A 26,540-nucleotide genomic window follows, 5' to 3' on the forward strand; every position below is an offset into this window, starting at 1 on the left:
TGTTAAACAGATCTAACTACTGGAATAATAATAATAAAAAAAAAATCAAAACAGGAATCTAAAATTATTAAACCAGAGAATGAAACACCAACAGGAAGACAAACTCAGATATATTCACAAATCCACAAACACCCTGTAACCACGGCACTGCATGTAATACTGAGGAAAACTTCAAAATCGAATCATTTCCAGGCAACTTGCATGGAAAATGTGATTTCCATGCATATATCTAGATGTTTATTTGTATTTATTGGCTTTCATTCTTTCTGCTTTTGTTTATTTTATTCTATTTTATTTTATGCATCCATCCATTTTCTTCCACTTATCCAATTCAGGGTCGCGAGGGGGTCTGGAGCCTATCCCAGCTGCCATAGGGCGAGAGGCGGGGTACACACTGGACAGGTTGCCAGTCTGTCACTGTCTGTGTGCAATTTCAAATCATCAGTTAACCTAACCCCACTAATTACATGTCTTTGGACTGTGAGAGGTACTCGGACAGAACCCGGACATACACAAGGAGAACACGAACACTGCACACAGAAAGAACCCGACCTGAACCCAGGACCTAATTGCTTTGACGCTGCAGTGCTAAACACTGTTCCACCGTGCTGCCGCTTTTACTTGTGTAAAATGTACTCATGGCCATTGATCAGTGAGAAGTCTTTCGCCATCTTACAATGCTGTGATTGCAGCCATTCCCCAACTCTCTGTGAATGGTACCAATGGCCATTGATCAGTGGTCTTTGATCAGTGGGTTTTGGTCAGTGGTTGTTGATTAATGGTCATGAGAATTTGCATAATTATGATTAAGGAACTGACCTCCCAGCCCATTGTTCCTTCAGTGGGCTGGTTTCAGCCATAATGTAAATGTACTGTTTATAAGACTGGGGAAACCTGCAGTCAGCTGAGACTGAAGAAGTCACTTGGATGAGTGACGAAACGTTTCTCCCACAAAACGCTACGTCCAGATGAACAGAATCAACAACTGGAGATTTACTTTCCTGGATGATTGAGAATGCATCAAGACATAGCAACATCTTACTATAGTTAAAAAATAAAGAACTTTGATTTCCTATTCAGAATAATCCTATTTAATACTTTTATTGTGTCATGTTTTGTTGGTATGTTTATGTTTGATGTGTGCCATACATAAGGGAAATTTGGAGTTTGAGGGATAAATTATTTGGCAGTTAGACTCATGAGGCTACATAACAGAGCAATGGATGGAAGTATTATTTGACCTGCTGGAGTCTAGATGAGATAAGATAAAGTGGGTCGAGGCCTGAATGAGGATCTTAACGAGTCAGGAAGAGATGAAGATGGGGAGGTGGTGGGTCACATGAAAGAAAGTCTGGAAGGCAGAATGGCAGGAGGGCACTGAGATTTAAAACACGTGGATTAGAGGCCGATTGGCTCAGAGAACTCAGGCAAGAACACGATTGGACCAAAGTGAGGGAAACATTAGACTAGCAGGGTTGCAGACAGATGAGTGACTGCAGAGCTTTGTTATTAGTGCATCTATAGTATACAAAAGTTTGCAAACCATGATGTGAACAGCTGTGAATATTCACTGGCTGTGGGCAAGACACTGATCGTTTTCTGTCCTATAACTGGCACCCTACCCAAAATATAAGCCCACATGTTTTTATGCATAAGCTATAAAAATGGTATAACAAACTCTAACCTGAAAGAACCGATGGCTTGCTGTATGTTCTGACACTCATTGAAGAGACAACAAGCAGGGCAGCAGCTGTGCAACAGGATGCAACAAAGGTGCACCTGTTGTCACTCACACACACACACACACACACATATAAACCAGCACAAACACAAAGAGAGCACCAAAAACATGCTCTTAACACAAATTGGTGTCTGCACCTACATGTTGCTGGGTCTCTCCACAGTTTGGAGTACAAACAGGACAGAGCAAAAAGCAAGCAAGCATCCAAAACGCTAGGTCAGGAGTGTTTGAAGTGACCACGGTGGGAAACGGGGAAGTGAAAACAGCAGCTGTGAGAGTTGTGAAAAACTCCCAGCGGCCACGACAAGAAAGCAGTGAATAATGCTTTTAGACTTGACTGAACTGCTGCTGACCTAAATGAGTGTGGCCCAGATCATAGCTCCCGCTTTTAGCACAGTTAATATGAGAATAGATCATGGCCACTAAACACAAACCCCACAGGTGGACCGGCACGTGGTCCCTGATGTCTGCAGAGAGAATGATCTGAGTGGAGTTCCTGTTTTTAACTCTGTTTTTACTCTGAGGCAGATTTTCCACCTCTTTTCTTTTACAGTGAAAAAGTTCAAATCAGTGGATCTGAAGGATTTTTTGTTTTGTTTTTTAAATTTAATGTGACTTATATCTCTCCCAGCGGCCCTCGTGATGTATTTCTGTGTCGTGTGTGAGAAAGGTGTGAGTGTTAGTCTGCATGCGTGGATGGTTACTCGGGTTGCGTAGTGTAAACAATGAATGCACCTGTGTAAATGACACAGGGTGTTTAGCTGGGAGGCCATCAGGGAATAAGGCATGTTGTGCAAACTGTGTCACCTGGAGAGAGCAAAAAAATAAAAAATACGACACCACCCATCACAAGCAACCAGCACGGACAGATCTGGGTTCGGGAGATACCCGCAGCCCTGCAGCACCTGAGAGATAGTGGACGTGATGCAAAGAAACTGTGTGTCACCACCCACAACAAACCAGACAAAAGAGAATAACAGAAAACTCATCCATCTGCCTGCTTGGTGTTTTTTCAAGCTTTAGTCTGTACTACTAGCACAGCAGCTGTGTTGGTTGCTGAAGGAGGATGGAGAGACCACACTTTCACCCACCAAAACCAAAACCAGATAACCAGCTGGGGCTCCGTTCAGAAGCCGCGAGATGCGCAAAACATTCTAAAAAAGATGACGTGTCATGTTGAGACTTTGACTTGTAGATATGATGAGGCCTAAAGACAAGTTTTGAAGGACAGCCTCTAATGATGTACATGGAGAGAGGTGGAAAGTGTGTGTCAACTACAACAGACTGATGTAGTGATACTGGGATATAAATACTTTTTGTGGTGCATTTTTAGTCTAGACATTTAGCCACAGTAATGAAAACACTAATCTAATCCAAAGCACTGTATGGCAGCTCGATCTCTGATTCAGGAATAGGTAACAGATCTTCTGGTCTTTGTCTTCTCTCTTGACAGTTTTTTTTTTTCTGATTTGATCTTCCTGCTCTTTTTCTTATTATACTTCCTGTTTTAATTTGAAAGGTAGTTCTTTGCGTAGCTTCCCAATACTTCCATTTCTTTGTTTTGTTCCTGTCCTCCATAGTGCCTGATTGAGTTCACCTTTGCCTTCTTACCCTCCTCTATGTCGTGTGAATTTAGTGTGTCTCCTTCCAGTGCCTTATGGCTCCCATATGTTCTCAGCTTTTCCCCGGAGTTTAATTTATATCCATTCTTCCTGCACTATGGACTTTTGTTCATCAGAAATAGAAGTTTGTACACAAATAAGGAATTTGCCTTGATGTCATAGTGTAAAAGAAAGGGAGCACAGAAACAGAATATATGTTACTTACAGTATATATAATATATAGATCTCTATAGAAACAGTAATATAAATACACATTTATTTGGTGTTTTTGTTCTCTCTTGATTATGACCTCGAAGCACGGCACTGTATAAATAACAACACGTAATAGTGTTTGGATCCAAATTTAGTTGCTTCACTTTCAGGGCCATGATAACGGCTCACTTTGACTCCAAATAAAACAGAGCTATCCTGTGTGTGTGTGTGTGTGTGTGTGTGTGTACCTGCTGTTGAAAACCATGACAGCAAGTCAGAGTGCAGTTGCTCTGTGCTTTCATTAGGTTCAAACTATTATTTATCATTTATATCTGAATGTAAGGTGTGGTCTAGGTATGCACACTGGGATCAAATATATTATCACTGATTGGCTAATAGGTTCTGATTTACCTTTTAGCCAGTGGAATGAAATGCCAGTTTTATACCGAACCATTACGGTAAAGCTATTATAATTTCTTTTCCCTTTTTAAATTTGAACTGTTCATTGATTCTAATGCTCAGAACTTTTATTCTGAAAATAACCTAAAGAAAAGACTAACATTCATAAAAGCAAATGTGGTGTAAGGTGTTGACGCCTCAAGATATTATCTCATGGTTTCAATACAGACATGCAATAGGAGGTGTTGAGTCACATCTTTCTCGTGTGTGTGTGTGTGTGTGTGTGTGTGTGTGTGTGTGTGTGTGTGTGTGTGTGTGTGTGTGTGTGTGTGTGTGTGTGTCACCACCCACTGCAACTTTAACCACATCCCACCTCTTGCACAGATGTGGCCATCGTGCAATTTCCACTTTGTACATGGTTGCTGCACTTGTGGCCCGCCACAAGAGGATTTAGCCGAAAGGCTGTTAGTGCAAGACTTAATCTACTAGCTCCACTCCTAACTTTGCATACAAGCAGTTTATTAGGAAGAACAGACTGGCAAAGTTAGTAGTCTGATCTGTGTTTCCACACTGTGTAGCCACAACAGAGAGAGGTTCACCTAAGATGCTTATCTAGAATGGTCTAATGAGTCTCTAGTTACCAAGCTCCAGTCCCTAGTCAACAGTGCGATGAACCTTTGGGGAAGCAGAGCCAGAAGGGCAACAATTAGAGAAGTGCATGCAACAGAAGCACCCAAATGCAAACACAAAGACAAAGCCCTGTTTCCGCCCTGTGAATTATTGCGTGTGTTAAATTTGAGGTCAATGCATGCACCGTTAACTGGGTACAGGGCTAAAGACGGGCAAGAATAGAATATAACAAGGTTACTGAGCACAAAGAGTCAGAGTGCATCTTGTTTACATTCCTGAATGCATACAATAGCTACACGCAGAGGACACAGCAAACTCTAAAGCCCATAACAAGGTTGCTCCTTGAACCTTAATCAACCTCAAATACTTGAACAAACGAAGGGAAAGAGGTTGCGTCAAGGTGCGGTCATCCAGGTGGCACACCAGAATATGCCAGGATGTCCTTGTGGTGCACAGATGGGTGACACATCACATGAAAAACAACATAATGACATATTTGGACCTTGACTCCTAAAGTTTCTGCTGCTCTGCTGGAGGGATAGAAAAAAAAACTATTTATCCAAAAATACAACAACAAAACCCAACTTACATATCACAGCAAAATCTCCTGTGGGTGGACACCTGGTGACTGTGAAGTCCACAACAACTTTCATTATCATCAAATCCCTAAATGACTCCTTTGCCAGTCTGACAGAGGCAGACACTGTCATCCTGGAAGAGGCCATCTTCATCATGATATGTGTTTTTTCTTTACAGGATAATGTTAATAGCATCTTAAAGTCCTCTGACTAGGGCTGTATCTCAATTCATTCAAGCTAGCAACATGCTAGCATGGTTATTGAGCTATTTTGTGCCCTGCCACTGTAAAAAAAAAAAGTGCATCTGTACCATCTTCTCTTCTCATACTTGTTTCTTAATCATCTGCAAACCTGCTCCAAAACCACCTAAGAGTCCACAACACACTGGACAATGCAAAGTGCAGTTTCAGCAACAGTCCTTCCACCTCACTGTCTAAAGGAACAACACAGGACGTTGTTTCTTCAAGCTGTTAGCAGACTGTTCAACTCGTCTACCTCAGACCTTAACATATTGAACTGGACTGAACACACCTCACTGCACTCTGTCACTTTCTGTACACCAAAAGGTACATTTGCCCACACGTGCACCCATTACACCTGTAATGTAATTTTATATTTATATCTCTATACTAATCTATTTTTAGCCCTATTCCTACACTTGATTTTATACGATTGCTTTGTTGTCTGTTGTATGTATGCTGCTATGGCACCTCGGTTTCCTTCTGGGATTAATAACGTTTCTCTGATTCTCATTTGCTATGATATCGTCTCACCTTCAAAGGTAGTGTCAGTCATGAATACACAAGTATAATCAAAGTGTGTTTCATTTGCAGTTACTGAAGCTGCTTTTGCATTAACACAAGTAGGACAATGAAATTAGAAAAGGTCCTAACAAATCAACAAAATGTTGCAGTTTGGTTGCTAAGTCCTTAAATAATAACCAACTGAGGATTTCCTGAGAAAAATGCATTTGAATACCTCACATCAGTCCCATAAATTCTTCTGTTTTTAGCCCGTTTACAATTTCATGAAAACTTAAGATGAATTATTTTGCGGACAGGGGGGCGCTAGTTTTCTTGGCGGCAACATTTTGCATCCCATTAGCCTTAAGTAAGGATGCCAGAACCCTGGAATCTAAACTGAGCAAAATCTCCAACTTTTTAATTCATTATGGACATAAATGGTCAAAATAGCAGGATCACTGAATCATTGCTGAGGCCAAATGGGACAGTGTTTTGCTGATAGACCTCGTCCATCACCTGCCTGTCATGTATGGAGACTTCATGCACCATCTTGCTTGTGGAAGGACTACCGTCAAAGCTGCAGACCACTGATCCCTTAGATGGTAGCCCTTGAGCCAAACATGGTTGCAAACATTACTGAGCAGAATAGTCACTTCCCATGGCAACAAAAAAAAAACAGAGAGACAGAGGGTGGGAGACAAGAGGAAAATGCCCATTTAAAGCCATTTAAGCTTTTCAATATTAATGTAGAGATTCCCATAAAGTCTGGGACATTAAACCTTAAAAAGAAGGTGGATGTCATCCCTGCTACACTCAAACCTCAGGTCTCCAGGAGCTGGAAGGTAGCGTTAATGTTGTCTTGGCAATTTGCCCGAAAGAAAGAAAGAAAGAAAGAAAGAAAGAAAGAAAGAAAGAAAGAAAGAAAGAAAGAAAGAAAGAAGAGTTGGGTGTGAGTGGATGAGGTCCCGATGCGTGGCGCCAGGCTGTCTGCCCGGCGGGGCGACTCAATAGGCGGCTGTAAAGGAGGGAGCGGAGCGGCGACGCGGCCCGGAGAGCGGAGGAATGTTGGAGGCACAATAACGCACAGCTGGGGCAGGGAATGGCAAGGAGGCGCCGCCAAATTGGCCTGTCCAGCCTCCCCTAGAGCTGCAGCCCTGCAGGAAAAGCTGAGACAAAAGTCTTTTTGTTTGTTTTATGAAGTCATAACAATTCATTCAGTCGACGATTACGATGAACTAGAATGATTTCTTTCTCTCTCTCTTTCTTTCTCAAAATAAATCTGATTAAAAACATATGTGTAACAAAATTCGAATAGAATGTTGTATTAACAGCACCTCATTTGATAAAAGATCTCACTAGGACCAGAAAACTTACTGCTGATTGTAACAGACGCTAATGTTTATTTAAAGCTTTTGTTTCGTTTCGTTTATTTGTTTTTTGTTTTTTTATGTGCAGGTAGATTGGCTCGGGATCATCCGTCACCGGAGAGATCAATACCAGCGAGGCTGTGCGTAATTACGCATCAATGACTACGACACTAAAGATGCAATCCAGCGCTAATCAGCCTGGTGAATTGTGCATATATACCATCACCTCTGTCAGGATCGATTCCATATTTGCTCCTTTAAGACAGACCCCTTGTACCGCTGGGCGAAAAGACAAATTGAGACTTTTGCCTTTGGACCGTCGCTGTAATTCATTGCTTTCGATCGCCACTCTTTTTCTCTCTCTCAGTCAGTCACGCGTACACACACACACACACACTCCTCCTACCGATAGACAGCCCACCGCAGCGCACAGAGAATGAGACACGCCTTTTTCTCGGCTCCGTTGTCGGGTCGGTGGGCAGCGGACTGCTGGTGATTGACCAGCTTCTCTCCCTGATCTGTCAGCCGGCTGGATAGGCGCCTCCCCTCTCCTCTATAAATGTAGGAAATCTATTCATTCCTTTCACATCGAGCCTGCTGAAGTAGGAGGAACTACGAAGCTCAACGGGATGTGTTGACAGGCTACAATTCCACCTTTTCGTTATCTTATTCTCTCTCTAATTTGCGGCCGTATTAGTTTTTTTCTGTGTTAACAGCGACGTGCTATAATCTTAAAATACCTCTCGACACCAGTAGTGTAATTGCTCGATTTGTCGTTGCTTCTCTCTGAGCCGTCGGTTATCTAAGATGAAGGCTGTTACTCCAGTCCGCCCCCAGGACTCCTCCTCCAGCGGCAGCCAGCTCTCCCTGCACTATCTGTCGAAGCAGAGCCTCAACATCGCCCGGTGCAGGATGGAAGAAGAGGACCTGTTCTGCCTGCAGTACGACATGAACGACTGCTACAGCCGGCTGAAGCGCCTGGTGCCCACCATTCCGCAGGATAAGAAAGTCAGCAAAGTGGAGATCCTCCAGCATGTCATAGACTACATTCTGGACCTGCAGCTGGCCCTGGAGACGCACCCTTCTCTACATAAACAACAGCCTCAGTTGACCGGGACCTGCCCTCCTCGAGCCTCGAACCCCAGCAGGACACCACTGACGGTGCTCAACATTGATCAGCACCAGGTAAGCTGGAGTCAGGAGGAGCCTCTCGGTTCGCCCCGTTTTCACCGGGACTGACCGGGGAGGAGGAGGTGGGGGGGGACCCCAGTTTACCTCCCGGTGCCAGACTGCCGTTCGCCACTCAGACTCAGACAAAGCACGTCATACTCGTTATGTGTCATTGTTCTTGCAGTGTTAGTGAAAAAGGACAGGGAAAAAAATCAGAATGTCATACAGCACTTATCAGAGGCTTGAAAAATCATGCGTAAAAATCGCATTTGACGTGGGTTAGATTGCGCACTTGATTGCGGGCCGTATGATTTGCATGATAATGGCAGTGTGTGTCAGAGGCCCACCTTATTGGTGAAGTACCTCAGCCCGCAGCCCACTCCACTGCGCACAATAAGGGCAATTTGTTATTCAATAGCCTATAAGAGAATTTATTATGGGAGATATAGCCGGCTAATTTTCTGCCGCTCTGCTGTATGCCATTTATTATTATTATTTCCAGGGCCTTGCCTTTATTTAGTTTTGTCATCCAAAGCGCGACATCGTTTCACGTGTTGTTTCTCTTCTTTATCTTTCTGTAGAGGACGTCTATAGTCAAAAAGCCGGAGGACTCGATTTTATGTCGCTGAGACTTGAGCACTGCATTGGTAAGTGGGTGTAAAATATTATTGCTATATTATTTTAAATATTTGTGAACATTATTAATTTTTTATGCATTTATTTTTTATAAACATAAAAAATGCAACCGTATTTGGTGGTTAGTGAGACATCCTCAGTAATTTGAATACTGTAGCCTATATGTGGTGTAGATTGACAATCTCTAGAGTGCTCTGGGGAGGCCAGTAGATGTCAGGGAAAATAATAATTGAGGAACATGAAATTGGCACCAGTCTCAGATGCAGCTGTGCTTTGCGCAATAACTGTCACTGGTGTAGCAATCTCAGAAGAAGAGAGGGTTAAAACCTCAGCTTGCCCTCTCTTTCATTCTTACACACATGCACAAACACACACTTTCTTTCCTCCCCCCTCTCTCTGGCTCAGTGTCATATACACTCTGCTCAGTTCCTGGCTTTTAAACCAGATTTACAGCACTGAATTCAAACACACCTGGACAGGACTAAGAGAATGTAGGTGGTGTGTGCTACAGCGAAACACTCCACAGCCTTCTAGAGAGTCCCGGCTGGTCCTCGCCAGCCTTGCCGAACAGCCCAAGGTGCTGTGTGGTTGTGGTTTGACCTGGTTTGTTTTGGGTTGTTGATCAAGCATGGCCTCTGTTTTGTCGGTGGCGCCAGTCAGTCTGGAGCTTTGCAGCTCACCCCCCCTCGCCTCTATTCATCCCCTCCACAGGTGTGCAGGCTGCACAGAGCCGCTCCAAAGCCAGCAAAGCTTCGCCAGGGACTCACACCCAACTGGAGGCACAATCACAAGGGGATTTCAAAACCGCTGGGAGGAATTAAACCCAAATAAAATCACTATTCATATCAGTTTTTTTTTGTTCCATTGAACAAGGACTCAGTGTGTAGACATCTCCCCATCCTTCCTCCTGCTTAAGTTGCTCTCACTTCTTGTCACTTTTTTTTCCCCAAAAAGAGTGAAAATATGGGATCCCCATGCTGACAAGTTTTGTTGTTGTTGTTGTTGTTGTTGTTGGAAACCCATCTATCAACAGCTATGAAAACTGTTTGTGAATTGTGCTTAAAGAGTAACTAAAAATGACTCCAGTTTAAAGCTTTACTAAACTGCGAAAAATCCTTGTACATGTTTTTTTTTTGGACATCTATTGTTTAAAATAGATGATTTGTGTTGAACAGGGATTGCCATCCCTGGTTTCTTAAAATGTTTGATATTGTAAAGAAGAACAATTCCGATTCGAGACAAATACGATTGTAAATATAGAGACGCAAATGTTCTATAAAAGTATGTGAAAGGAAGACTTATATGCTTAAAATAGACTATTGTAATTATAAGATATTTTTATTAAAACCTTTTTTTTCCTGTCATTATGTAAATATTGTGTTTACACTTTAGTGAATGAACGTGGTTTTGCTCTGCCAATAATGTCCTCACATGATGATATCAGTTAACTCTTTGCAGTGTTCTTTGGACTAGTTTAATATGTAGCATGTCAGGCTCATTGCAGAGATATTGAATGTGCACTGAAGCAGCCCTGCCTGTGTAGATATGTGGTGGAGTTCAAACACGAGTTCTTTGATTATTTGACCTGCTCAGCTTTCTCTTGAATCTTTTTTTTTTTTTTTGTACACATTTACTTTGACAGCTTTGACCCACTCAGAGAGATGGGTGGGCCTGCTGTTTGATCTATAAAAAAAAAGAAAGAAAGAAAAGAAAAAGAGAGGGGAGCTTAATTTGATTCTGTTACATTGCACTCTTGTTAAAAAGTGATCATATTAACTACAGCACTTCTTACAGTGTTTACGATGTAAAAAAAAATCACTGCAACACAATGTCTCTCAGATTTGTGCAATCAGAGCCTCTCCTTGAGAAGTTAATGATTGACGCCAAGAAATCATTAAACTTTGGTTATAAATTGGTTACAAATGTGAACATTAACAGACTCTCTTTTTTTTGTTGCTGTTGTTGTTCTTTGGAACGGAGACGTCTGACATGAAAAGTCTGGAGAGTTATCCAGTCATTATTAATATAAAAGTGGAGAGAAGAAAACAAGAATCTTTATTTTTCATGACATTGAACACCGAATTTACCTCACCACCCTCCTGCCAGTGTGAGAGGGCACTTGTACATTACTGTCAGCTGCACTGTTGGACTTGACCTTCACTGGCTTATGAGGAGTTGTCAAAACAATTAAAAGTTTCCAGGAAGAATTGTGTCGTCTCGAGTGTTGTCTCAGGGGGCGCATTGCGGTTTATTTCTCTGGCACCTGAAGTGCTGAGAAGGAGAGAGGTGCAGTGTAATTTATTCATTTAGTTCCCTGGAAAATAAAGGGAGGGTAAAGTTAGTATGTTGCAGACTTCTCATACTGTTAGTCCTTAAACCTGCTTTACAGGATTTAGGGTTTAAGCCTTTTGTTTTCTGAGCCTTTATTAATTCAGCCGCACACACACGGCTGCAACAACAGCAGGATCACTCAAACACAAGTGACAGCCGAGAAGTCGGATATATGTCACTCCTTCGTGCAGAAATAATACTATCTCTTTAGTGAGATATCAAAACACATTATTGCAGTTGGCAATTCGTGATGTAACATGTTCCCGTTAAAGAGGCTCAGTAAAAGAAAAATGGAGAAGAAATGTTGCAGAGCAGGAAGTACGATCACCACGTGAATTTCAGCAGAAAGCATGGTGCAACAGAAGGTGAATGAAGAATGAAGGCCAGTAATTTACAGCATCTACAGCTCAGACTTCCACACACGATGCCAACGATGTTCAGCAAATAATGTTTCTCATCTTCCCTTACAGTGTAGATGGATTTAAAACAAAATCGGAAAGAGAGCGTAAAGTTACTGGAAAGAAAGTCAGTAAAGAAAAATGGTGTTATTGCTTTAATGAGAAACAAATGAAGAAAAGAAATGCCTGGTGAGATGCTGATTATTATGGGATTCAGTATAGATGAAAATTATACTCACACTCTTGGCTGAAAGAAACTCAAGGCCTCATTGGGTTTACGGGAGCATTTACCAGATACATCTCCATATTTGAACAGTTACATTTTTTCTAAAATTAGTAAAATCACATACTGTAGTTAGTGATTTATGAGCCCGCTCAAAAAAAGCTCTTATTTTGATTCACTGGGTATCTTTTTCCACACCTATCTCACTCACAGCTTTTGGCTCCACTGGAGTATCTTTCCTTTCCGCCTTCTTTTGTGCGGAGCCTTGGGTTTTTCTTGCAGACACACCGGCCCTTGTTTGGTTGTCCCCACGTTAACCTGCCAAACGCAGGTTAAAGCATCCGTTTGACACCAACAACCTCAGCGACAGAGGTGGCCCTAAGGGCCCTGCAGCACACCTTGCAGACATCCTACTCCAGCATGGCCACACAGGCCACCTGTGTGTGTTTATAGTCCACACCAAGGGAACCTGGCATCACTGCCCTTGACGGGTCCTGTCCTTGTGATGTGAAATGTGAGCGACTGTGTGCCTGTCTGTGTATGAGTGATAAAAGGAGGGGTGGGAGAAAAAAAGGAAAGAAAATGAAAAAATGTGTTAAAGCACAGGTGGCCAGCTTGACAGTTAGACCTTCCTGATATGATTAAAGATTATTCTCTGGTTCTCATGGAAGAGGCCTGAGAGCTCAAACAAAAAGCTTCAGCTGTCTCACCAGGATTTTATTTTATTTATTTTTTGTAGGACATGCTACCGAATTTAAGGATTGTGTGTCAAAAAAAAAAACCTAGCCCACACCTTGACACACTCACCAGCTGACCGTGCTTTATTTTCACAGTAGTCCACCTAGCGATTCTCATGCTGACATTGGCTCGACTGCTTCATTCAAATCTCATGTCATGTGTTTTATATTTACAGAAAACAGAGGTTTAACATTTAGAGGGAAATTGCATTTGTAAAATTTAACTGCACTATATCCTGGCAGTGACATATGGCATTAATTCAGCAGCCAGTCAGTCATACACTGATGCTTCTTTACACAAACAGAACATGCTTCGCATTTACTGTAAGCCTTATTAAACGATGGTCCAGAAAGACCATCACAGGTGCAGTGGTACAGTAATACAGCGGGGACATAGGACAGGAGATTTCTGTTACAGCTACATGATCTCTACGTCTGACTCTGTGTTAGTCAGCAGCCCCAGACTGCTGCCGTCCCCAGATACATTATTCATCCGCGCTCTTATTATACTTTGCTGCAGCCATATGTTGACTCACAGTTCCCACTGTCTCGCTGTTAGCTAGCACATTCTGCACTGCTCTGACATTAGCACTGCAGGATTTTCCAAACAATCCCTGTTTCGAGTGAGACAAGAGTGCAGCAGCAGGACAGGGACTCGTGAGCTCCTATATCTTTCTGTCATTTTCCAACAGAGTCGAATGGAACGGAGTTCCTGTACCTGCGGCCTTCCTCTCCTTGTGTGAGTCAATGCGTGTGTGTGTGTTTGTGTCCATTCAATGATCCAGATCGTGGGAAAGCATCACTTCCTGTTTGATAAGGAGGTACATATTGGCGAGGCTGTTTTCCACCTTTGAGCCGAGGCCAAGGGAGTGGACACACCAGCTCTGTGAGCAGTCACTCGGAAATGTCATTATTAACACAGTGTCATGATTATCAAAACAAGGAACTGGCCCAGGCTGAAATTGTTTGCACAGGTGTAAGCGTGTGCGTTTCCTTTTTTGTGCATCGGTGTGCCCTCCCCTTTTTTGACTTTCTCACAAAAGACGACAGCTATTCTAAAAAATTTCCACTGCTGTTTTATTGTCCTTTTCCAGGGGAATTTGACTACAACTATCTGGAACTAAGGATTAATAAGAAAAACAAAATACTTCCTTTTCCTTAAAAAGGAAGAATGAAACTGCAAGCTTCTAATTCCACAAATTTGTGCAAGGCTCTGTGAAACACTCATCATCACCCCTGCTTTGAATTAACCTTCTGCATATGTTAAACTGCAATAACAGGTTTAGTTGTGGTGTCTCGCTTCCCTCTCTCCCTGATTTAACTCCACATTACGGCATTCCACGGGGGCCTATATCCCTGCATGTTAATCACTGCTCTTCCCGGCACACTGAGAAATATATGGCGGGTGCTTGCAGAGGAACAGTGGAGGACAAAAACGTGCTCGCACTTGGACACTACTTGATTACAGACTAATTGGTCTGGAGTGATTAAATATCTCATGCTTCTCAGTAATTGCAGCTATTTAAAGCAGCTATTAGCTTAAAATGCCTGCCACCAACAGCCGTTTACGCATAAACAAAATGTGAGATGCAGCAATTCACCTGTAAGACTTGGAGAGTCGCGGGAGGATTTGTGCTGCTGGGAGACTTTGCGGCGCATATTTTAGCTCTTACTCTTAACACAGGAAGTGAGTGCAAATGCAACACCCCACTTTGTTTTATGGATACATTTACAATAATACAGAGCTATCAATCCTTTTTGCCCCCCCCCCCCACACACACACACACCCACCTTCTTTGCTTCCAAATACGCAACAGATGTACATTTTTACAGATAACTAATTAATCACAGTTAAATTTTCCACGTTCATATTACTTGTGATAATTGATGTGTAATTATTTCTTCATTTAAGCTATGTGTGTTTATATGTGTTAATGATGTGACACTTAATGTTTATACACACACACACACACACACATATATATATATATATATATATGAAGATATGAAATAACAATAACTCCTGCGCGGGTCATTCATTTTAATTTGGCAGCCTCTGTCAACTCTATACACTCAAAGAAGAAAACAACAACCAACACACACACACACACACTCAACATGTTTATGTGATCTGAGCCTGGAGCGGTCATCAAACACAATCACAGGAGAGTTAATGTGTGTACACCCACCAGTTTAAGCTTCAGTCAGAGCCTCTTTCAGGGCAACAACAAACAACGACAGGAAAGAGAGGAAGAACCAGAGGGAGAGGTGCGGCAAAGAGTGGGAATAGGGTTAGAGAGTGTGTGAGAGGGAAGAGAGGAGGAGGAGGAGGAGGAGGGAGGACTTGGCATCACCGGTGCCAACCGCGGCTCCCGGGAGACAAGCGATGAATTACAGAAATGAGATCTCAGACAAATGCCAAGCTTTTGCAAAGAGCAACGAGAATGGCTGCACCACCCCTGGAGAACACAGTGATTAGAGAGAAGGGGGAACCGGGGGTCTGCCAAGCCCCTTAAAGGATCTGTGTGTGTGTGTGTGTGTGTGAGTGCAAGGGTGGCACCGGGACAACAGCCATGTCACAGAACACGACCCTGAGGTGCAGCCATCAGACAGCCAATATGGCGAGTTAAATACCGCTGCTGCATCAGAGCGGAAGGCCTCCAACTGCCTCCAATCAAACAGGTTTCTGTTCACCTAATGAGCTTAATTAACGAGGCTTGGTTTACACTTGTTTGATTCAAAAGAGGGAACAACGTGTTAAATCTACCAAATGAAACAGTATCTTTCCAAGTCAGGCATGACACGAGGTCCTCGTCTGTTTAAACACGGATATGTAAAAGAAGATGATATTCATCATTTTTTAAAATATGTTGTGACACTTGTTTTTTGTTTTGTCTAAATTATTGGTAGATAGTGTAAATTAAAGCATTCTTTTTAGATCAAAAACATTTCTAATAATTACGGTTAATAAATGATAAACTCACTGTGAAAAAAATATTTTTTATAATTATTGTTAACAAACAATAAGAAGATAATAATGTTTACAAATTGTCTACTTTGTTAATAGTTAATAGCCATCTATAAACATTACCTAGATATTATAAAGCTACTGCTGGTGTTTATAAGGCTTTTTAAATGGCTGGTCTATAAAGTGTGATGCATCTCTCTTGCAGATGATTTATTTGAATTAGTAACATTTTTTGAGACGGTATTAAAAAGTTGAATGTAATTTTTGTAGTACCTGTTTTAAATAAAGGTAAGCAGGTAGTTAACATTGGAGACCACGGCTCAGTCTAGCTGGTTTGGTCAGAAAGAAAGAAAGAAAGAAAGAAAGAAAGAAAGAAAGAAAGAAAGAAAGAAAGAAAGAAAGAAAGAAAGAAAGACGTTAGCTGTAGAAAAAACTGTAGTTTCAGCTAAACTATGACACTGGTCTCATTATGGCTGGTCCACATACGTATCTGCGTCACACCTTTCGTGTCTATCTGTGATGTCAGGATCAATGAAACTTCATTTACAAAATGACAATAACAAAATTTGGAATCATTAACAAAAACAACGGTCAAAACAATAACATAGTGGTTAAGTAATTATATAAAATGTTATCAAATAGTATCAAAATTTTTATTTTTCCTCATCAGCTGTAGAATATATCATAAATAACTAATGAAATATTATGTTTTATTACAATTACTTTATTACAAAGTAATAACAGAAATGTGGTAAATTGTAACGTTAATAATGATTGGTAAATATTAATGATCATGACTAAAATAACTATTTATTAAAAGGTGTTATAAGTAGATGATCAGTAGATTGCTATTATTTTGAAAGCAGCATGATTGGTTTCATATAAGAGAAACAGTAAATTGATGTATTTTTGTGATATTTTGTCAAAACTACATTAATCAGCTTGGAAAGAGGCCTGGGACACGACCCACACATGAATTAAAAAAAGACTAAAAATTCAAACACCACAAAGAAGCAAGAACACAGATAATTTAAAAGCAATGCAGATAAGATGAGTGACAGATAAACAGAGAGCTCACATTTGTAGGCAAGTGTTTCCTATCCAGTACAGGTAAAACTGCTGAGCACTCCAGCGTCAAGATAAAGTAAAAGGAAAAAGAGTAAAGAAAGAAAAAGTTATCCCGCTTTATCTAAGGCTAAACCCCAAAACAATCACACATTCACCTACATCTCCAGGAGGTCCACTTACACACCAATGTCCACGTTATTGTTAAAGTTTTCACATCCTGAAGCACTTCTGTTTACGCGTGACCGTTTTGAAAATTCATTCGATTTTTTTGTCGCTTAAAAGCAATGACAAAAAGCTAAATTTTACATGAAGTTATTTACAATGTCATCTTCAAAAATTATGTAGAAGGAAGCTAACTTTATATTGGTAAATGGTAAATGGCCTGCATTTGTATCCATAAGGACCCCAAAGCGCTTCACACTACATTCAGTCATTCACCCATTCACACACTGGCGATGGCAAGCTACATTGTAGCCACAGCTGCCCTGGGGCGCACTGACAGAGGCGAGGCTGCCGGACACAGGCGCCACCGGGCCCTCTGACCACCACCAGTAGGCAAACACGGGGTTAGTATCTTGCCCAAGGATATTTGCCATGCAGCCAGGATGCAGCCTGGGATCGAACCACCGACCTTCTGATTAGTGGATGACCTGCTCTGCCACCTGAGCTACAGCCACCCCAGCTGGAATAAAAAGAATAACAGAGACAAAATTTTTATTTCCTCCTCTCTCAGAAATACTTGCATCTCAGCATTCTTCCTCCATCACAGAGCAGTGGACCTCCATTTATAGGTGGGTGTCACTTTCGCTTCCACCTTACTCTTTTTTCTTTGTACCCAAGGTGTCTCTCCTCATTACAGCGATGGCTGGATGTGTCCTACGATCTCCAGGAACAGATAATGTAATCAAATTTCTTCCTAGGTGCACTGGAAAGATTACACGTTCAGTCTTCAGGCTTATGTCGCATTGCTGTGGTTTCACTTCACGCCTATCATCTTAGACACGCCCTCACATCTTAACAACAGAATTTGATCATTTGCCAGTGACTTACAAAAAAAAATGATGTAATTGTTTGCAGAGAGAATATAGATGAGTGTTTTGACATTGACCAACAAAATCCCAGTTCAGAGGTGGAGAGCATGGGTGTGCTTTAGATTAGGAGACCTGGATTCCTATCCCCAGGGAAATATTTAACTTTTTCTGTATTTCAGTTTTGTTTTTTCTCTTCTGTGTGCTTAGTTTCAACCAATAACAATACTTCTAATAGGTTCAGATAGATATATAGATAGATGAGGGCTTCTGACTTGATTCAGAGTGACAGGATTCTGTGGGCTACATTATTCAGCTATTTGAAATTTTTTCTGGGACTCGATATGAGCGATCAGATTCCCTCAGCCACAATTGTCTCGAAGTGGGAATACCAAGTCAGATTGGGGATTTTATTTCAGCGACTGCCTGAGGGGAAACTACATCAAACCAAACAGAAATCTCATTGGAGTCTGAGATGACAAATGGAGACCTTGAATAACTGCATTACCGCTATTATATTTGGAATTGGGGGAAATTAATTTCACCACAATGCTACGTTTCAGTTTCTTACAGATTGCATATCCAGCTGCAGATATGGGTTTTGATATAGATCGTTTACAATTTCATTAGGACAACATTTGTTCACGTTCACAGAGTTCTATATTTGTCTGTGTTATCAACCGGTGCAGAGGCAGTGAGAGCAGAGATGCTGAGGGGAGATGTGGTACAGAGAAAATCCCCTCCAATGATTGTTACAAGGATCAAATAATGTTTGTCTGAAATATTTTTTTCCACAAATGTAATTTCTCAATAAAAATTCGTATAATTTTTTAAAATGTGAAAGATACAGTTTAGTTGTTGAATGACATGACTGGCTTCCAAACTAATGTTGATGGCAAATTAGGTGAACAGCAGAAATCTTCACCCTAGTCTGTGACTGAAACAATTCAGCTGCTGCTGTAACAGCTGATCACATCACCAAGAAACTAAGGTAAGGGGAAGACCCTACAATAACACAGAGGAAAAGCCCCCAAATCAGATGATCCCCTATGAGCAAGCACTCGATGAAAGTGGGAAGGAAAACGCCCTTTTATTATGAAGAAACGTCTGATGGAACCAAGCTCAGTTTGGGACGGCCATCGCCTGCATCTCCCTGGGGGTAAGGGGCGGAATGGAAGAGAGCTAGAGATTAATACAAGCTAATGATTAAATGCAAAGTGGTGTATAAACACATAGGGGGTGAAAAAGGTGCAGAGAAGAAGAAGAAGAAACACTTAATTTCAATCTTTGCAGCGCAACTAAGGGAGGATTCAGGGTCACCTGATACAGCCCTAAGTGAATGCACTGTGTAGCAATCACAGCAGATGAACGCCCAAACGCAGGACACATAGAGGAAGGTAACTGGTCTTTAATCACTTTAATCCAGGCAGCAGTCATACACAGAAAGGAATTTAAGGAAACAATAAAGGCGAGCAAAGGGGAAATGTCCCCAAATCATGCAAAAGGTCTGAATGCAAGAAAGTTCAACCTAAACTAAAAATACACATGGAACATGAGGCTAGAAAGCCTGACAACATCAACAAAGCCAATCTGGCAATGGGGTAGAGCAAAGCAGAAGGTGTGTATACTAAGGAGGCTGATTAACTAACTGAACAGAGGTGTGGTACAAAAAAGGTGAGATATACAATGACAAAGAAGGGAGAACTAATGGGAAACCGGAAGTAACACTGGCAACAGTGTAAACAGAATAAGAATTACAAAGTAAAACCAGAAGTTCATTATCAGAAGAGACCTCAACATCATGACACACAACACCCCCGGACTGCAGCAATATTCTTACATTTCTACAGATAATAACAACTGTACATTACAAACTAATTACAAAGTAACACGTGACAGTGACAGTAACAGTAACGGAATATATTTTTCTACCTTTCAGGCCATTATTGTCTGAACTAGATGAGACCATAGAAGCTGTAGATGTGGGCCTCCTCCTTTGGGCCAAACATCTCTATGCTCTCTGCACAGTGCTTGAATAAAACTACTGTGCAGAGACCAAATCCTAAGTGAAGCCTTTTTGTGCAACACTGTAGAGTTAAACTGAAGACACAAATTAATAGAAGTTTTGGTCAGGAAAGGCAAATGAACAACCTTTGCAAAAAATTCCCTTACGCTACAAATGTCGACACCTCTTCGTTTCAAAATAGCCTGAACCCACTATAAAACCTTCCAGTCCACATAGCAATTGATCACTTGTTGCACATCGCTCTATAGCTTACATCACTCACATTTTGTCAGTTGCTAATTGTCACATTTTCTTGACCATCAGAAAATCTTGCCCTGTGGAAACTTTTAACAGTATTTTCACTCTACTCCTACAGGATGCTAAATAAGCTTTAGGCATAATTTATGTATCTCTGCATAAACATTTGTTATTGGACAGGGGGGACAGGGGTTTTCATCCTACTTAGACATGCTCCCTTGTAGTCATCCAAGATTCTGACAGCATATTGATGACATAAACGTCTTGTTCGGTTGACAAGTGAGCCAAAATAGCGAAGGACACAACGGCGGAGTTCACCAGGAACAGGTGAACACAAAAAAACTTCAAAGATAAAAAGTGCAGCAGGGAAAGAACAGACCATGGCTGCAGTGGGCACTTTTCATTCTTTTTAACACTAGCTTGTCACTTCACAGTTCTTGGTATGTTATAACTTTACTCTCCTTCACAGACTGGCTCACCAACAACAGCACAAGCAAGAGTGGCTCACTGACCAGTCGTAGCACATATTTTGTAAATGGTAAATGGCCTGTATTTATATAGCACTTTACTAGTCCCTAAGGACCCTAAAGCGCTTTACACAACCAGTCATCCACCCATTCACACACTGGTGATGGCAAGCTACATTGTAGCCACAGCCACCCTGGGGCGCACTGACAGAGGCGAGGCTGCCGGACACTGGCGCCACCGGGCCCTCTGACCACCACCAGTAGGCAACGGATGAAGTGTCTTGCCCAAGGACACAACAACCAAGACTGTCCAAGCCGGGGCTCGAACCGGCAACCTTCCAATTACTAGGCGAACTCCCAACTCTTGAGCCACGATCGTCCCTGTACACTTCCTCCATGTGACAGCAGAGCTGCACTGATTCTTGTATTTTGTTTTTCTGATTTACCTGAACACTTAAAGAGCTTCATACACCATGCCTCAATCACCCATTCACACCCAGTCATACAAGCTCTTTTTTATATGCTTAAGTGCTTTCCATCTAACGTTCACACTCTAATGACTGCATCGGAGAGCAACTTGGGGTTAGAATCGTGCCTAAAGATATTTGGCATGCAGACTAGAGCAGCCAGGGAAAGAACCTTGAATTAGCAGGTGACCTGCTCTACCTCCTGAGCTACTTCTGGCCATGCACAGACTGCCAGTGGACTGTGAATTCACTACGTCTGCACTGCATGTCACAATGCTTACACATTCAGTGCTTTAAACTGGCATCCAATCAGGTGTATATGCTAGTTCAGTTCAGCTACAACAGGCCTCAGTTGATTGCTTATAAAATCCTCAGATTTCTGAAAGTGCATGCTGTGTTTTGTGGTGTTTTTTGGTGCTCAAAAAAACCCTCTCACATGCTGAGAAATTAATCACAAAACTGGATCGAAATAAAACAGCACAGCCCGTGCTCCTGATACCTCCATATGTTTCCATATAGATATCAAGCCATCGATTAGGGGAATGCTGTCATCTAGTTGGCAGCGATTAGGCTGCTGGCTTTGGCACCCAGTCAACAACTAATTCACATGCTAATGTCTTCCAGATCAGGTCTCGCCCTCAAACTGGTTCTCCTTATTGACTTGATTCCCTGATTGGACAGATGGCCACCTTTCAATATCACAGACGTCTGTTTGTGTTTAGGCTCGGGGTACGGGTGGCGAGGGGTTGTCAAGAAGGGGGCGGGGTTGGCAGGGATGATTCCCAAGCTTATGAATAAACAACAACAATCATCAAGATAAACAACAACATTATCTGGCATCTGAACCTTGACGACGATCCATTATGGCCATTACTGTCATATCGTGTGCTACAGTCGGCTTTTAATTGCTCCTATTCACTATTGAGAATGGGGTGGGGGGGTGTTCACAGACACTGTATCAGTCGACGCTCTTAATTGATTTGTCCTCAAGCTTGCCAAGACCGCAGTCTCTACAGTTGAGTGCGCTGAAACCTATCAAAGCGGAGCGATAGTGAAGGCATGAGCACCCAGGACAAAACCTCTGCAGTTGCAGAGAGGAAAAGAAAAGTGGGGTGATGTTAAAAAAAATAAAAATAAAAAAATAGAGCATTTTCATTTCTCCCAGCCTTCCTCCTCCCCCACACACATTTCTCTCCCTCACCTCTTGCTCTGCTCTTTCTCTCTGCGCTCTCGCTCTCCATTTTCGTGCCTGGCAGCAGTCTTTCTCAGGAGACTTTCTCTGCAGTTGTGTGAGGAGAATGTCAGTCTTGTGTAGTTAGGGAGTGTATGTGTGTGTGTGTGCTTAGATCTTTGTGTCTGTGTATGTTTCTGTGTCTGCCTCTACGAGAAATGTCCCCTGGATGTGCTCATTAGCAAAACACCAGTGCGTATGGCTCCCCAGAACAAGGCATTGTGGGTACTGCCACTGTCTGTCTCAGCTCTGTGAGTTCATAAGCAACTAATGAACAGATTCAGGCATGAGCACAGGGCAGCACAGGCACATCTGTATCTTTGTGAGGACACTTATGGAGGGCATTCTTCAATATAGCCTCTTACCCAAACTAGAACCATCACCATAAACGCCCAAAGCTGAATCTAATCTGAACTCTCAAACAGCCCTTTGAAGACGTGTCAGATAGTGAAGACTATGATGTACACACTTTCGAAAAAAAGAAAAACCCCAAATGTTCCAAGGTTTAACAAACCGGTCCTCACAAAGCCAGATTTACCCACACACAAACACACATAGACACACAAAGAGAAGAAAGTAAAGACTTTGAATGACCTTTCATAGACACAAGACTTTAAGAAAAACTAGTTTTTCTAAAAGTCTCTGCAAACTTAATATTCTGTTTTCTGTGTGGATAGAATGAAGCTTTGTGATGTACTAAAAAAAACTGCATAATATCAGATGGCGTTAGCGCAGCAGCTAGACTTTTACCTTGTGCATTAATTCAGTATTCAATATTGAACCCACAAAGGGGTCTTCTGGCAGGCTAGAGAGAACTTCTGCTTGCATGAAAAGTATTTCTTCTCACAATTTGACTCGGTATGACTTTCAATCAAAAGTAGAAGTAGTTTGTTCATAGTATAAAAAGTGGCAGCCAGATTTTTAATGCAACACAACATTTGTAGCTCACAAAATTGTTTTTGCTTCAGTTCCATTTATTATTCGGTCTATAAGCTGTTCTCTGGCTGTCATACAGTTTTACAGAAATGTGGTATTACACATCCAGTCAACCAGCCATTCATCCATCCATTTACTGACACCGGACGAATTAAGAAGCATTATTTAACCATATAACCCAGAGCCAGCCACAAAGAGACCATGCAAACTCACAATCAGAAATTTATACTCAAGAACTTTCCCACCAAGCTTCAGGCATCCATGGTAGACGCTTTTGGGATGGGATGACATTTATGTTTTTTAATTTGATTGAAAACTGAAAGGTGGGTTGACTTTTCAGGACACTGGAACAAATTCAGTTTGGTTTCAACGTGAAAGGTTTTAGAAGGACGTCGGATTGACTTTATCCAGTCACCTGACAAATTTGTAGAGGTGTTGAAGAGATGTATTTCTACTCTTCAACCATTCAGACATGAAAGGATGCCTTCTTCTAGAGATCTTTCCAATAACATTTGAAAACAACTTTTCAGTTTTTACTTTTTAACCCAGTGAAGATTGTTTTGAAATCTGGCAATGCCTACTTCTCTGTACTTTAAAATTCTTTTCGACATATTTCCAGGGTTTTGAGAACACATGACAACAACAGAATAAGTTAACAAGCAATTAACATTGATCATAAAGACCAATTTATTAATGTACCATAAAGGGAATAGTGCAGGATTCGTGTTATTTAGAAGACAGCCAATATATGTGAGGTACTTAGTAGAAGCAATAGAAGAAATGGAATTCAAACATTTTGCAGTAACCCTATTTGATAATCCAGCCTGCACTCCTAACGCCTTAGTTTGTAATTAACAGGTACTGAAGGGAGAGCAGTCATCATTTTTATGAGTCTGTGCACATTATTCATCTTGTGTAACCACAAAAATCAAAAGTAACACCCCAGAACCACCACTTTCACATAGATTTGTTGGTATTAGCTTACGGCATTTCATGTAGTATATTTGTACTCAGATATCAATAAAAGCCTGACATAGCAGTGCATTTCAAGAAGACAATTCCCTGATATGTTCGTGCAGTTTGCCTACCGAAGGTGTGCCAGCAAGCAACTTTTACACCTATCAAGGTGACACCATTTGTAATAATAAGGGTCTATACAATAATTACAAGAGGTCACATAGAGCATGTCCTCCTTTTGCCAGCGGTCTACATTCTGTGTTATGCCTTTTCCCATCTTCTGTATTATATACTCATTAATAACAAAAAAATTAAAGTTTCATTTCATTATTTTTTATGTCATACTTTAAATCACAGGCTATTCTGTCACTATGTCTGTAAAATTCATTATACTGAAAAAGGTTTCTATTAGATCTATTGCAGTTAGTGTCTTATTTTACTTATAAACAAAGGCGAGGTAGGCGCGGAGGGCTACGGGCTAAGCTAAAGCTAACACCACACCGGCTGCCTTTACCCAGTATTTTTCTCGCCAATGTCCGTTCTCTGGCAAACAAAATGGATGAGATACGGCTCTCCATCACTAACAACAGACGGATTATGGACTCAAATGTCATGTTTTTCACCGAAACATGGCTGAACAACAGCTGCCCGGACAATGCTATCGAGTTAGCAGGACGCCACACACACCGAGCCGACAGGCTAGCAGATGACTCCGGCAAGACCAGAGGTGGAGGTTTGTGCATTTATATTAACAATGCTTGGTGCATGAACTCCACTACTACTGAGAGTCACTGCTCACCTAATGCGGAGTTTTTAATGGTCAAATGCAGACCTTATTATCTCCCCAGAGAATTCACTTCGATCATACTCACTGCCGTGTATATACCCCCCGACGCTAATGCTAGGTTGGCCATGAAAGAACTTTCTGCAGCCATTAACAAACACCAGAATAAACACCCCGAGGCTGCTTTTATTGTTGCTGGCGACTTCAACCACACCAACTTAAAGACAGTCCTCCCCAGATTCCACCAACATGTCTCCTGCCACACCAGAGGAGACAAGACTTTAGACCATGTGTATTCCAACCTGGCTGGAGCCTACAAAGCCACACCCCTCCCCCACATTGGACAATCGGACCATCTCTCCCTGTTCCTCACACCTCGGTATTCACCACTCATCCAACGTGTGAAACCTGCTGTGAGGACAATTAAAGTGTGGCCAGAGGGGACAGACGCAGTGCTCCAGGACAGATTTAAAAACACAGACTGGAATATGTTCACCCACACAGACCTGGACCAGTACGCCTCATCTGTACTGGATTACATCTCCAAAACCACAGACAGTGTCACCACCCAGAAACGGATCACCATGTACCCCAACCAGAAGCCTTGGATGAACCGGGATGTTCGTCTCCTCCTGAAGGCCCGCAACACTGCCTTTAGGTCAGGAGATGCACACGCCTACAGTACAGCCAGGGCTAATCTAAAGAAGGGCATCAAAAAAGCCAAACACCATTACAAAAAGAAGGTAGAAGAACACTTCTCCAACTCCAACCCCCGACGCATGTGGCAAGGACTCCAGACCATCACAGACTACAGGACCACCAAACCCTCTCCCGCATCCTCTGATGTCTCCTTCCTAAACGAGCTCAACAACTTTTATGCTCGTTTTGAGCGAGGGAACCCCACAACCACAACCAAAGCAGACATGACGCCAGACCACCAACCTATGACTCTCTCCCCCACCGATGTAGGAGCGGTGCTGAGCAGGATCAATGTCCACAAGGCTGCAGGCCCTGATGGCATCCCCGGGCGTGTTCTCAGAGCGTGTTCTGGGGAGCTTGCAGGAGTGCTCACAGACATATTCAATCTGTCCTTGGCCCACGCTGTGGTACCGGCCTGCTTCAAATCAGAATCAGAATCAGAATCAGAATCAGAATGGGTTTATTGCCAGATGTTGAGGTTTACAACATTAGGAAATTGCTGCGGTGCTTCAGTGCAAACAATAAGAATTAAAGTGCTATGTAGAAAGAAAGACATGTGCATGAGATATACATGAGATATATACATGAGAATAAGAATTATGAGTGCTACGTAGAAAGATATATACATGAGTGCAGGTGGTGATCAGTGCCAGACATGAAATGATGCAGTGACACAGCGTAGGGTCATGTGTTAGTGGCGGGGACAGTCATGTGGTTATTGTTCATGTGTCCAACAGCAGAGGGGAAGAAACTGTTCTTGTGGCGAGAGGTTCTGGTGCGAATGGACCGGAGCCTCCTGCCTGAGGGGAGCAGGTCAAACAGACTGTGTCCAGGGTGAGAAGGGTCAGCTGAGATCCGGGCTGCACGCCTCAGTGTCCTGGAGGTGTACAGGTCCTGCAGAGATG

General features: G+C 42.1%; 1 protein-coding gene across 1 annotated transcript; it reads left to right on the forward strand.

Annotated features, from left to right (window-relative positions):
• Positions 1-7,776: 7,776 nt before the first annotated feature.
• On the forward strand, positions 7,777-11,285 carry id4 (inhibitor of DNA binding 4). Its single transcript, XM_085290652.1, has 3 exons — positions 7,777-8,457; positions 9,024-9,089; positions 9,790-11,285. Exons 1-2 carry the CDS (start codon positions 8,080-8,082, stop codon positions 9,069-9,071), a joined length of 426 nt encoding a protein of 141 aa, XP_085146778.1. The 5' UTR covers positions 7,777-8,079; the 3' UTR covers positions 9,072-9,089; positions 9,790-11,285.
• Positions 11,286-26,540: the final 15,255 nt, after the last annotated feature.

The sequence above is a fragment of the Mchenga conophoros genome, linkage group LG11 (genome assembly GCF_057382185.1).
Source record: "Mchenga conophoros isolate Kocher_MC1m ecotype Shallow Benthic linkage group LG11, M_conophoros_male_GT1.1, whole genome shotgun sequence".
NCBI lineage: Eukaryota > Metazoa > Chordata > Actinopteri > Cichliformes > Cichlidae > Mchenga > Mchenga conophoros.

What these genes read in the sequence shown, in the direction of transcription:
- id4 (XM_085290652.1), top strand. Translation starts at nt 8,080, where the DNA reads ATGAAGGCTGTTACTCCAGTCCGCCCCCAGGACTCCTCCTCCAGCGGC. An exon ending in TCAACATTGATCAGCACCAG is followed by an intron (nt 8,458 to 9,023) that starts GTAAGCTGGAGT and finishes ATCTTTCTGTAG; the next exon opens with AGGACGTCTATAGTCAAAAA.